At 55.7% G+C, this 15,556-nt stretch overlaps 1 protein-coding gene across 1 annotated transcript in view; it reads right to left on the reverse strand.

Moving 5' to 3' along the window:
* Nucleotides 1–8,329, reverse strand: part of ANO6 (anoctamin 6) — a 238,152-nt gene extending 229,823 nt beyond the window's left edge. Inside the window, exon 1 of the mRNA XM_075344964.1 lies at nucleotides 8,115–8,329. Coding sequence (XP_075201079.1) covers nucleotides 8,115–8,181 — 67 coding nt within the window. The 5' untranslated portion in view covers nucleotides 8,182–8,329. The remainder of the gene's footprint in view (nucleotides 1–8,114) is intronic.
* Nucleotides 8,330–15,556: the final 7,227 nt, after the last annotated feature.

The following is a 15,556-nucleotide window of genomic DNA, read 5'->3' on the forward strand; positions in this document are numbered from 1 at the left end:
CGGGGCACCTCCATACATCGATCAGTGCCCACAGCCGGGGCACCTCCATACACCGATCAGTGCCCACAGCCGGGGCACCTCCATACACTGATCAGTGCACGCAGCACACAGCCGGGGCACCTCCATACACTGAGTGATCAGTGCCCACAGCCGGGGCACCTCCATACACCGATCAGTGCTTACACCCGGGGCAGCTCCATAACCGGGATCAGTGCACGCAGCACACAGCTCGGGGCACCTCCATACACTGATCAGTGCTCACACCCGGGGCACCTCCATACACCGATCAGTGCACGCAGCACACAGCTCGGGGCACCTCCATACACTGATCAGTGCACGCAGCACACAGCTCGGGACACCTCCATACACCGATCAGTGCCCACAGCCAGGGCACCTCCATACACCGATCAGTGCCCACAGCCAGGGCACCTCCATACACTGATCAGTGCCCACAGCCGGGGCACCTCCATACACTGATCAGTGCACGCAGCACACATCCGGGGCACCTCCATACACTGATCAGTGCCCACAGCCGGGGCACCTCCATACACTGATCAGTGCCCACAGCCGGGGCACCTCCATACACTGATCAGTGCACGCAGCACACAGCCGGGGCACCTCCATACACTGATCAGTGCCCACATCCGGGGCACCTCCATACACTGATCAGTGCTTACACCCGGGGCACCTCCATACACTGATCAGTGCACGCAGCACACAGCTCGGGCACCTCCATACACTGATCAGTGCACGCAGCACACAGCTCGGGCACCTCCATACACTGATCAGTGCACGCAGCACACAGCTCGGGCACCTCCATACACTGATCAGTGCACGCAGCACACAGCTCGGGGCACCTCCATACACTGATCAGTGCACGCAGCACACAGCTCGGGGCACCTCCATACACTGATCAGTGCTTACACCCGGGGCACCTCCATACACTGATCAGTGCACGCAGCACACAGCTCGGGCACCTCCATACACTGATCAGTGCACGCAGCACACAGCTCGGGCACCTCCATACACTGATCAGTGCACGCAGCACACAGCTCGGGCACCTCCATACACTGATCAGTGCACGCAGCACACAGCTCGGGCACCTCCATACACTGATCAGTGCACGCAGCACACAGCTCGGGCACCTCCATACACTGATCAGTGCACGCAGCACACAGCTCGGGCACCTCCATACACTGATCAGTGCACGCAGCACACAGCTCGGGCACCTCCATACACTGATCAGTGCACGCAGCACACAGCTCGGGCACCTCCATACACTGATCAGTGCACGCAGCACACAGCTCGGGGCACCTCCATACACTGATCAGTGCACGCAGCACACAGCTCGGGGCACCTCCATACACTGATCAGTGCACGCAGCACGGGCACCTCCATACACTGATCAGTGCACGCAGCACACAGCTCGGGGCACCTCCATATACTGATCAGTGCACGCAGCACACAGCTCGGGGCACCTCCATACACTGATCAGTGCTTACACCCGGGGCACCTCCATACACTGATCAGTGCACGCAGCACACAGCTCGGGCACCTCCATACACTGATCAGTGCACGCAGCACACAGCTCGGGGCACCTCCATACACTGATCAGTGCACGCAGCACACAGCTCGGGCACCTCCATACACTGATCAGTGCACGCAGCACACAGCTCGGGCACCTCCATACACTGATCAGTGCACGCAGCACACAGCTCGGGGCACCTCCATACACTGATCAGTGCACGCAGCACACAGCTCGGGGCACCTCCATACACTGATCAGTGCACGCAGCACGGGCACCTCCATACACTGATCAGTGCACGCAGCACACAGCTCGGGGCACCTCCATACACTGATCAGTGCACGCAGCACACAGCTCGGGGCACCTCCATACACTGATCAGTGCTTACACCCGGGGCACCTCCATACACTGATCAGTGCACGCAGCACACAGCTCGGGCACCTCCATACACTGATCAGTGCACGCAGCACACAGCTCGGGGCACCTCCATACACTGATCAGTGCACGCAGCACACAGCTCGGGCACCTCCATACACTGATCAGTGCACGCAGCACACAGCTCGGGCACCTCCATACACTGATCAGTGCACGCAGCACACAGCTCGGGCACCTCCATACACTGATCAGTGCACGCAGCACACAGCTCGGGGCACCTCCATACACTGATCAGTGCTTACACCCGGGGCACCTCCATACACTGATCAGTGCACGCAGCACACAGCTCGGGGCACCTCCATACACTGATCAGTGCTTACACCCGGGGCACCTCCATACACTGATCAGTGCACGCAGCACACAGCTCGGGCACCTCCATACACTGATCAGTGCACGCAGCACACAGCTCGGGCACCTCCATACACTGATCAGTGCACGCAGCACACAGCTCGGGCACCTCCATACACTGATCAGTGCACGCAGCACACAGCTCGGGCACCTCCATACACTGATCAGTGCACGCAGCACACAGCTCGGGCACCTCCATACACTGATCAGTGCACGCAGCACACAGCTCGGGGCACCTCCATACACTGATCAGTGCTTACACCCGGGGCACCTCCATACACTGATCAGTGCACGCAGCACACAGCTCGGGGCACCTCCATACACTGATCAGTGCTTACACCCGGGGCACCTCCATACACTGATCAGTGCACGCAGCACACAGCTCGGGCACCTCCATACACTGATCAGTGCACGCAGCACACAGCTCGGGCACCTCCATACACTGATCAGTGCACGCAGCACACAGCTCGGGCACCTCCATACACTGATCAGTGCACGCAGCACACAGCTCGGGCACCTCCATACACTGATCAGTGCACGCAGCACACAGCTCGGGCACCTCCATACACTGATCAGTGCACGCAGCACACAGCTCGGGCACCTCCATACACTGATCAGTGCACGCAGCACACAGCTCGGGGCACCTCCATACACTGATCAGTGCACGCAGCACACAGCTCGGGCACCTCCATACACTGATCAGTGCACGCAGCACACAGCTCGGGCACCTCCATACACTGATCAGTGCACGCAGCACACAGCTCGGGCACCTCCATACACTGATCAGTGCACGCAGCACACAGCTCGGGGCACCTCCATACACTGATCAGTGCTTACACCCGGGGCACCTCCATACACTGATCAGTGCACGCAGCACACAGCTCGGGGCACCTCCATACACTGATCAGTGCACGCAGCACACAGCTCGGGGCACCTCCATACACTGATCAGTGCTTACACCCGGGGCACCTCCATACACTGATCAGTGCACGCAGCACACAGCTCGGGCACCTCCATACACTGATCAGTGCACGCAGCACACAGCTCGGGCACCTCCATACACTGATCAGTGCACGCAGCACACAGCTCGGGCACCTCCATACACTGATCAGTGCACGCAGCACACAGCTCGGGCACCTCCATACACTGATCAGTGCACGCAGCACACAGCTCGGGCACCTCCATACACTGATCAGTGCACGCAGCACACAGCTCGGGCACCTCCATACACTGATCAGTGCACGCAGCACACAGCTCGGGGCACCTCCATACACTGATCAGTGCTTACACCCGGGGCACCTCCATACACTGATCAGTGCACGCAGCACACAGCTCGGGGCACCTCCATACACTGATCAGTGCACGCAGCACACAGCTCGGGGCACCTCCATACACTGATCAGTGCTTACACCCGGGGCACCTCCATACACTGATCAGTGCACGCAGCACACAGCTCGGGGCACCTCCATACACTGATCAGTGCACGCAGCACACAGCTCGGGGCACCTCCATACACTGATCAGTGCTTACACCCGGGGCACCTCCATACACTGATCAGTGCACGCAGCACACAGCTCGGGCACCTCCATACACTGATCAGTGCACGCAGCACACAGCTCGGGCACCTCCATACACTGATCAGTGCACGCAGCACACAGCTCGGGCACCTCCATACACTGATCAGTGCACGCAGCACACAGCTCGGGCACCTCCATACACTGATCAGTGCACGCAGCACACAGCTCGGGGCACCTCCATACACTGATCAGTGCACGCAGCACACAGCTCGGGGCACCTCCATACACTGATCAGTGCACGCAGCACACAGCTCGGGGCACCTCCATACACTGATCAGTGCACGCAGCACACAGCTCGGGCACCTCCATACACTGATCAGTGCACGCAGCACACAGCTCGGGCACCTCCATACACTGATCAGTGCACGCAGCACACAGCTCGGTGCACCTCCATACACTGATCAGTGCACGCAGCACACAGCTCGGGCACCTCCATACACTGATCAGTGCACGCAGCACACAGCTCGGGCACCTCCATACACTGATCAGTGCACGCAGCACACAGCTCGGGCACCTCCATACACTGATCAGTGCACGCAGCACACAGCTCGGGCACCTCCATACACTGATCAGTGCACGCAGCACACAGCTCGGGCACCTCCATACACTGATCAGTGCACGCAGCACACAGCTCGGGCACCTCCATACACTAATCAGTGCACGCAGCACACAGCTCGGGCACCTCCATACACTGATCAGTGCACGCAGCACACAGCTCGGGCACCTCCATACACTGATCAGTGCACGCAGCACACAGCTCGGGCACCTCCATACACTGATCAGTGCACGCAGCACACAGCTCGGGGCACCTCCATACACTGATCAGTGCACGCAGCACACAGCTCGGGCACCTCCATACACTGATCAGTGCACGCAGCACACAGCTCGGGCACCTCCATACACTGATCAGTGCACGCAGCACACAGCTCGGGCACCTCCATACACTGATCAGTGCACGCAGCACACAGCTCGGGCACCTCCATACACTGATCAGTGCACGCAGCACACAGCTCGGGCACCTCCAGACACTGATCAGTGCACGCAGCACACAGCTCGGGCACCTCCAGACACTGATCAGTGCACGCAGCACACAGCTCGGGGCACCTCCATACACTGATCAGTGCACGCAGCACACAGCTCGGGCACCTCCATACACTGATCAGTGCACGCAGCACACAGCTCGGGCACCTCCATACACTGATCAGTGCACGCAGCACACAGCTCGGGCACCTCCATACACTGATCAGTGCACGCAGCACACAGCTCGGGGCACCTCCATACACTAATCAGTGCACGCAGCACACAGCTCGGGCACCTCCATACACTAATCAGTGCACGCAGCACACAGCTCGGGCACCTCCATACACTGATCAGTGCACGCAGCACACAGCTCGGGCACCTCCATACACTGATCAGTGCACGCAGCACACAGCTCGGGGCACCTCCATACACTAATCAGTGCACGCAGCACACAGCTCGGGCACCTCCATACACTGATCAGTGCACGCAGCACACAGCTCGGGCACCTCCATACACTGATCAGTGCACGCAGCACACAGCTCGGGCACCTCCATACACTAATCAGTGCACGCAGCACACAGCTCGGGCACCTCCATACACTGATCAGTGCACGCAGCACACAGCTCGGGCACCTCCATACACTGATCAGTGCACGCAGCACACAGCTCGGGCACCTCCATACACTGATCAGTGCACGCAGCACACAGCTCGGGGCACCTCCATACACTGATCAGTGCTTACACCCGGGGCACCTCCATACACTGATCAGTGCACGCAGCACACAGCTCGGGGCACCTCCATACACTGATCAGTGCACGCAGCACAGAGCTCGGGCACCTCCATACACTGATCAGTGCACGCAGCACGGGCACCTCCATACACTGATCAGTGCACGCAGCACACAGCTCGGGGCACCTCCATACACTGATCAGTGCACGCAGCACAGAGCTCGGGCACCTCCATACACTGATCAGTGCACGCAGCTCGGGCACCTCCATACACTGATCAGTGCACGCAGCACACAGCTCGGGCACCTCCATACACTGATCAGTGCACGCAGCACACAGCTCGGGCACCTCCATACACTGATCAGTGCACGCAGCACACAGCTCGGGGCACCTCCATACACTGATCAGTGCACGCAGCACACAGCTCGGGCACCTCCATACACTGATCAGTGCACGCAGCACACAGCTCGGGCACCTCCATACACTGATCAGTGCACGCAGCACACAGCTCGGGCACCTCCATACACTGATCAGTGCACGCAGCACACAGCTCGGGCACCTCCATACACTGATCAGTGCACGCAGCACACAGCTCGGGCACCTCCAGACACTGATCAGTGCACGCAGCACACAGCTCGGGCACCTCCAGACACTGATCAGTGCACGCAGCACACAGCTCGGGGCACCTCCATACACTGATCAGTGCACGCAGCACACAGCTCGGGCACCTCCATACACTGATCAGTGCACGCAGCACACAGCTCGGGCACCTCCATACACTGATCAGTGCACGCAGCACACAGCTCGGGCACCTCCATACACTGATCAGTGCACGCAGCACACAGCTCGGGGCACCTCCATACACTAATCAGTGCACGCAGCACACAGCTCGGGCACCTCCATACACTAATCAGTGCACGCAGCACACAGCTCGGGCACCTCCATACACTGATCAGTGCACGCAGCACACAGCTCGGGCACCTCCATACACTGATCAGTGCACGCAGCACACAGCTCGGGCACCTCCATACACTGATCAGTGCACGCAGCACACAGCTCGGGGCACCTCCATACACTGATCAGTGCACGCAGCACACAGCTCGGGCACCTCCATACACTGATCAGTGCACGCAGCACACAGCTCGGGCACCTCCATACACTAATCAGTGCACGCAGCACACAGCTCGGGCACCTCCATACACTGATCAGTGCACGCAGCACACAGCTCGGGCACCTCCATACACTGATCAGTGCACGCAGCACACAGCTCGGGGCACCTCCATACACTAATCAGTGCACGCAGCACACAGCTCGGGCACCTCCATACACTGATCAGTGCACGCAGCACACAGCTCGGGCACCTCCATACACTGATCAGTGCACGCAGCACACAGCTCGGGCACCTCCATACACTAATCAGTGCACGCAGCACACAGCTCGGGCACCTCCATACACTGATCAGTGCACGCAGCACACAGCTCGGGCACCTCCATACACTGATCAGTGCACGCAGCACACAGCTCGGGCACCTCCATACACTGATCAGTGCACGCAGCACACAGCTCGGGCACCTCCATACACTGATCAGTGCACGCAGCACACAGCTCGGGCACCTCCATACACTGATCAGTGCACGCAGCCACACAGCTCGGGGGAACCTCCATACACTGATCAGTGCACGCAGCACACAGCTCGGGGCACCTCCATACACTGATCAGTGCACGCAGCACACAGCTCGGGCACCTCCATACACTGATCAGTGCACGCAGCACACAGCTCGGGCACCTCCATACACTGATCAGTGCACGCAGCACACAGCTCGGGCACCTCCATACACTGATCAGTGCACGCAGCACACAGCTCGGGCACCTCCATACACTGATCAGTGCACGCAGCACACAGCTCGGGCACCTCCATACACTGATCAGTGCACGCAGCACACAGCTCGGGCACCTCCATACACTGATCAGTGCACGCAGCACACAGCTCGGTGCACCTCCATACACTGATCAGTGCACGCAGCACACAGCTCGGGGGAACCTCCATACACTGATCAGTGCACGCAGCACACAGCTCGGGGCACCTCCATACACTGATCAGTGCACGCAGCACACAGCTCGGGGCACCTCCATACACTGATCAGTGCACGCAGCACACAGCTCGGGGCACCTCCATACACTGATCAGTGCACGCAGCACACAGCTCGGGCACCTCCATACACTGATCAGTGCACGCAGCACACAGCTCGGGCACCTCCATACACTGATCAGTGCACGCAGCACACAGCTCGGGCACCTCCATACACTGATCAGTGCACGCAGCACACAGCTCGGGCACCTCCATACACTGATCAGTGCACGCAGCACACAGCTCGGGCACCTCCAGGCAGCAGTCATGGGGAGTGGTCGCCTCTGCCTGAAACTTTTGGGAGAAGTATGAAGCCATGAGCCGCCAGCAGCGGCACCGGAGGGCACTGCTCACCGATCATCTCCCCGTCCTCGGACATCTCGTCCAGCTCCAGGGTGGTCTCATCGCTGTATAACGCCATGGCTCGCTTCCTCCGCACTTCAGGGTGTTGTCTCCTCCGCTGGCGGGAGCTCTTCTCTGGGTCCCGTCTGTAGTGGGCAGCTGGCACCGTTATGCCCAGCACTCGCCCGGGAGTCCTGGAGGGGTGAATACCAGAGCAGGGCAGCGCACACGGGAGGGGGAGGGGCACAAGTAACAGCTCCCCGCCTCAGAAGACGGGCTCACCCGGAATTACACGTCATGTCCGAGGAGCCGCAAGATGCTGCAGACACTGGAGGGATGTCACTACTACTGCCGGATTATCAAGTACGTACAGAATGGGATGCACCACTGCCGGATTATCAGGTACATACAGAATGGGATGCACCACTGCCGGATTATCAGGTACATACAGAATGGGATGCACCACTGCCGGATTATCAAGTACGTACAGAATGGGATGCCACCACTGCCGGATTATCAGGTACATACAGAATGGGATGCACCACTGCCGGATTATCAGGTACGTACAGAATGGGATGCCACCACTGCCGGATTATCAGGTACATACAGAATGGGATGCACCACTGCCGGATTATCAAGTACGTACAGAATGGGATGCCACCACTGCCGGATTATCAGGTACATCCAGAATGGGATGCACCACTGCCGGATTATCAGGTACATACAGAATGGGATGCCACCACTCCCGGATTACCAGGTACATACAGAATGGGATGCACCACTGCCGGATTATCAGGTACATACAGAATGGAATGCCACCACTGCCGGATTATCAGGTACATACAGAATGGAATGCCACCACTGCCGGATTATCAGGTACATACAGAATGGAATGCCACCACTGCCGGATTATCAGGTACATACAGAATGGAATGCCACCACTGCCGGATTATCAGATACATACAGAATGGAATGCCACCACTGCCGGATTATCAGGTACATACAGAATGGAATGCCACCACTGCCGGATTATCAAGTGGATACAGCATGGGATGCCACCACTGCCAGATTATCAGGTGCATACAGCATGGGATGTCACTACTACTGCTGGATTATCAGATACATACATAATGGAATGCCACCACTGCCGGATTATCAGGTACATACAGAATGGGATGCCACCACTGCCGGATTATCAGGTACATACAGAATGGGATGCCACCACTGCCGGGTTATCAGGTACATACAGAATGGGATGCCACCACTGCCGGATTATCAGGTACATACAGAATGGGATGCCACCACTGCCGGGTTATCAGGTACATACATAATGGAATGCCACCACTGCCGGGTTATCAGGTACATACAGAACGGGATGCCACCACTGCCGGATTATCAGGTACATACATAATGGAATGCCACCACTGCCGGATTATCAGGTACATACATAATGGAATGCCACCACTGCCGGATTATCAAGTGGATACAGCATGGGATGCCACCACTGCCAGATTATCAGGTGCATACAGCATGGGATGTCACCACTACTGTTGGATTATCAGATACATACATAATGGAATGCCACCCCTGCCGGGTTATCAGGTACATACAGAACGGGATGCCACCACTGCCGGATTATCAGGTACATACAGAATGGAATGCCACCACTGCTGGGTTATCAAGGAACATACAGAACGGGATGCCACCACTGCCGGATTATCAGGTACATACAGAATGGAATGCCACCACTGCCGGATTATCAGGTACATACAGAATGGGATGCCAATACTGCCGGATTATCAGGTACATACAGAATGGGATGCCACCACTGCCGGATTACCAGGTACATACAGAACGGGATGCCACAACTGCCGGATTATCAGGTACATACAGAATGGAATGCCACCACTGCCGGATTATCAGGTACAAACAGAACGGGATGCCACCACTGCCAAATTATTAGGTACATACAGAATGGGATGCAACCACTGCCGGGTTATCAGGTACATACAGAATGGGATGCCACCACTGCCGGGTTATCAGGTACATACAGAATGGGATGCCACCACTGCTGGATTACCAGGTACATACAGAATGGGATGCCACCACTGCCGGATTATCAGGTACATACATAATGGAATGCCACCACTGCCGGATTATCAGGTACAAACAGAACGGGATGCCACCACTGCCGGATTATCAGGTACATACATAATGGAATGCCACCACTGCCGGATTATCAGGTGTATACAGCATAGGATATCACTACTAATGGCAAATTATCAGGTGGATATACAGCATGGGATGTCACTACTACTGCCGGATTATCAAGTACATATAGCATGGGATGTCACCACTGTTGGATTATCAGGTACCTATAGCATGGGATGTCACTGCTAATAGCAGATTATCAGGTACATACATCATGGGATGTCTACTGCTGAATCATGGGATATCACTACTACTGCCAGATTATCAGGTGCGTACAGCATAGGATGTCAATACTGCTACCGGATTTTCAAGTGCATATGTAGCACCCAGGGGGCAGGGGTTGTCAGGCACGGGGTCTCGTACCTTCGTTACTCGTCGGCGGGCCGGTGTGATGGTCTGGGATGCCGCGATGGCCTGCCCGGCTTCGTGCCCTGAGGTGTACACCAATAAGGAGGGATGATGATGGGGGTAGTAGTAGGATGAATGTCGTGACGCCACCTGTGGTATGTGTCACGCTCCCCGGGTCCCGACGCCGTCCCTCACTCACTGCTCCGGTCCCCGGTCCTCCTGCCCCCGGCCACACAGCTCACTCTTCCTCCTCTGCGTCCTCCATGCTCCCTGTCCCCCGCTCCCGGCGTTCCCATGCCACCCAGGACACACTGTCGTGTCTCCTGCATCCTCTGCACCGCTTCCTGCTCTGGCCTCCGGCACTCGGGCTTTGAGCATGCGCATTAGGGCGTGCGCGCGGTCATTGATCTCCTCTTAAAGGGCCAGTGTTCCAGAAACAGGATATTGCCAAATTCAGGTACAGGCTATATTAAGACCTTCCTGCGAAGTGGGTGGTGCCTGTTCAACGTGTTTCATTAAGCTAGGTGTTCAGGTCCCCTCCTGCCTAGTCTCCTATTAACCTTGTGTATTTCACAGAGCCAGCCCTGCCACTCTAACCCGGTCTTGACCACGGTTTGCCCTGGAAGTCCTTCGGTGACTGTCGGCTGTGACCCCACCATCTTCTCCAGCCTGAACCCGTGTCCGATCCTCGGCTTCACCTGTGGACCTGCCCACTTGTTCAGCTGGACCTGGATCCCGCCTGACGTCTCTACCCGGCACCTGGACCTGAGCCTCTTCATCTGGACTACCTCCAGGAGTTCTGTGGACCCGGAGACATCGTCATTCCAGTCTCCTGAAGGATTCTGTTCCTGTACCGTTAGTGCTCCGGCTACCGTGCATCTAGGCACGGTAACCGTGCACCTCTGGTGTGGTGATCGGACAGTCCCTGTACAGGGGTTAGCTCCGGGTTGCCTCACTGGAGGAGTCCGGTGCACGGCCCAGAGTATCCACCACCGGGCTTAACAGTATGCGGCCAGGGATTTAGCCGCCGCTGCTGTCGCTGCCCTCCGGGGCGGATGGTAGTAGCAGCCAGAGATGGTATCGCTCCTCACAGGTGAAGTGGGCCCCGGGGAGAATGATGAGGGGAGTAGTGATGGCTTTTGGCACCGAGGCGCGGGACGGCAGTGCCGGTAATCAAGAGTCAGAGTCAGTGGCTGCGATTCCAGGTGTCTTTACTCATTCTTTGTGCTGTGCCGCTCGCCTGGATAGTACTGGTCACCTGCTGTGATGGGCTCCGTCGAACCCAAATCCATTCAGAAATGAGCCCAGTTTGGTGCTCGGTGTATCCCTTACTCCTAGCCCCGCGTGAGTTGGATCCCCGTGGCTTAAAGCTACTTGGGAACCCCAGTTTGTCTCGAGTAGTACTCTTGTCCCTATTTGCAGGTACCTCTGCTCCACTATGGGGCCTGGTCCATTCCAAAGCCCCGGATCCTCTCTGGCACTGTGCTTTCGGGGTCTTTGCGGCCAGAGAAGCTTGAAACTTCCCTGTCCAGGCAGATTCTGGAAAACCAACTTAAAGTGTGATCTTCCCTAGGGTCCTGCACCCTGTGTGGCGCCATTTCCGAGAAAGCATATAAGCTCACACCTCGGCAATCGCAAGAACAACTCCTGTGTCTCACCAGAGCATCGGTAAGACACGTCCGCTCCTTTCCTCTCCTGCTGGAGAACTCCTCAAAACTGTTGTGTTGGCTCCTGACTCCTCCTGATGGCTGCTCCTCCCCCGGGTCCCTGTCACTAGTCAGTGGTGCCCCCCATGTTTGGAGGCTACCTTAAGATCCTACCCTAGCCCTGTCCCCATTGGGGAGGACAACCTGGTGGTGTATTTGAGTGTGTAAGTGGTGAAACCGATACCAACCTCCTCAGGATCTGGTTGCAGCATTACACCTTAAATCAGTGCAATACTGTGTGGCGACTGAAGCCTCAGGGGCACCACACATACAGCATGGGATGTCACTGCTAATGCCGGGTTATCAAGTGCATACAGCATGTGATGTCACTGCTACTGCCAGACTATCAGATGCATACAGCATGGGATGTCACTGCTACTGCCAGACTATCAGATGCATACAGCATGGGATGTCACTGCTACTGCCAGACTATCAGATGCATACAGCATGGGATGTCACTGCTACTGCCAGATTATCAGATGCATACAGCATGGGATGTCATTACTGGCGGATTACCAGGTGCATACAGCATGCAATATCACCAAGTACATCCACCATAGGATATCAATGCTACTGACGAATTATCAGGTACATACAGCATCTGATGTCACTACTTTTGGTGGATTATCAGATATATACAGCATGGGATGTCACTACTAATGCCAGATTATCAGGTGCATACAGCATGGTATTTCTCTACTGCCAGATCATGAGGTGCATACAGCATGGGATGTCACTACTGCGAATGGATTGTGATGTGCAAAGAGCATGGGATGTTACTACTGCTGCCGGTTTTCAACAATAACGTACTGAATAGTATTTGTGCAGTCTATGAATTTGTTCTGAGAAACAGTATTTCCAGCATCAGATCCTCCTTCATAGATGACCTCAAATCTGACCTTATGATTTTTAAGGCTAGAGAAAGACCTCTTCATTAACTCGGTTGATACCACATGGGTAGCATCTCTATCAATGTGAGTGTATAAAGGAATTGTCTCTTGCACGGTCAGTTTTGATGAATGGTTGAACTCTTCTACTTCTTTGACAGCAAATGAAAAATTTTGCTGAAATATGGTCAATCTGCTATGGGACTGGAATTTTTTTCCCTGCGGCAGCACTTTGCCTGCGCTTTGTCGTCCAAATACTTTTCAAAATTAAAGTCCTCATTTGGTGAGGCTGAAGATATGGAGCAGTAGGCCTGGATATAACAATTACTCATTTGATGAAGCTGAAGGTATGGCAGCAGTAGCACTGGATGATCCAACTCCTCATCTGATGAGGCTAAAGATAAGAAGCAGTAGCACTGGATGACACAATTTCTCATCTGATGAGGCTGAAGCTACGGAACAGTAGCCCTGGATGACACAATTTCTCATCTGATGAGGATGAAGATATGGCAGCAGTAGTGTCGCGCCCAGGGAAGGGGGTACTCGGTCCCGGGCGGTTGCAAATGGGAATGTCACTCTGCTGGCCGTTGCCCGGTCACGTGCCCTGGGGCTTCTTTTGTAAAAGGGGAATATTTACAGTGGAGATAAGAGTTAATATTCATGTGACACCACCTGCAGGTTGCGGTTTAGGGTGGAGAACCGCCGCTGCTGAATGTGGGTACTCCCAGCGGTGGTGGTGGTTGCAGCAATGATGTTGGGCCCTTCGCAGATAGGGCCGTGCCTGGGAGTTGTGTCGTGCAATAATAAGGCAGACCAGACCAGGTGCGGAGGCTGGGAAGGGAACCACAGCAGGTTGGTACACAGGCTCCTCTGGCTTTTGTGCCCAGATGTCGGTCACTGTATAGCACGTTAGCATAACACGGATGAGCTCGTTCCCTGCATGCGGTACCCATTCTGACTTTGGAATCAGGCCTGCCATTCCCTTTGCAGTGACTGGGCACAGTACCTGAGTGTAGTCGTCAGCACTGGTGGCGGCTTCCGATGATGTCGGAGCCTGAGCTACCATCACTGAATCAGGGGCTGATGCTTGCTCCCTCTCCAGCGGAGAGGGTGATGTGACCGCTTCTGGTCTGGTCAGGGAGACTGGTGCCACTTTGCCCTTCTCCAGCGGAGAAGGTGATGCGACCATTTCTGGTCTCGCTGGCTCTGGCGGGGATGCTGCCTGGTCGAGGATGGATCCTGGAGCCTGGGTCGGTGCAGCCCAGTCAAGCGGCGCTCCATTGTCTTGAGCCTGCATGGCTGACACCACCTCCATCATCTCCACCTGCCGCTCCTTGATACGCCGCAAGTTCTCCGCCCGCAGAGTCCAGTACAGCCGCTGGACCTCCGCCTCCAGCCTCTCCACAGTCCAGGGTACGGTTCCGCGACCGGGTCGCTCTGGTTCGCAGGCTGGAAGGGCAGACATCTTGCCGTTTGCAGGTTTGTTAGTCCTCGCCGTCTCCCTGCGCCTCCATCTTGCCAGTCCCCCTCGGTTATTTTCACCACTTTCGCGGGGACTGGGGCACGCTGGGAGCTTCCGGGTCAGGTCACTTCCGACTTCCGCCCGCGCTTACAGGACTAGTGTGCAGGACTTCTGCTCGCGCGCTTTTGCAGTTTCGCGCCCTTTTGCCACAGTGATGGCGCAACCCGTTTTTCAAAATTGAAGATGGTGACAGTTTTGCACAAATAGTCCATTAAATACAGTTCCTTAAGGCACACGTCACCCGAGTTAACGGGCCTTGTCCATATCCTGACAAATCATCAGATTCATCAATATTTTCATACACCTGTGTATTGATTAATCTAACAATTTCTCAATTTTTCCCTTGATGGTACGTTGATCTCTAACCTCTATATTCTTTATATGCTAGATTTCTTGTACTGCAAAGTGTGAAGCACCTGCTTTATCTCAGCCACTGTTGTCCATTGTGACCTGCGTTCTCTTGTGCTTCCATATTAAGTACCCTTTGTATACATTTGTAAATATTTGTATATTTGTATATATGTATCACTTGTATATACTTACACTGTATTTTTTAACCTTTCCAGGCAACAACCTTGAGAAAGGCGCAAGCCGAAATGTTGGTGTTGTATTGTCAGGATTCACTTTTTGCAGTTAATCAAAAATAAAATGTATTTGCATACACAAAATTCTCCTTTTTCCTTTGAGTGCTGGGGTTTTACCTATTCTATTAGAACCTCACCACTTTCAAGTCTGCACTCACTGCTGCAAAACAAACCTACTTCTCATCCCTCATATCCT

The sequence above is a fragment of the Anomaloglossus baeobatrachus genome, chromosome 4 (assembly GCF_048569485.1).
Source record: "Anomaloglossus baeobatrachus isolate aAnoBae1 chromosome 4, aAnoBae1.hap1, whole genome shotgun sequence".
NCBI classification, from domain to species: Eukaryota; Metazoa; Chordata; class Amphibia; order Anura; family Aromobatidae; genus Anomaloglossus; species Anomaloglossus baeobatrachus.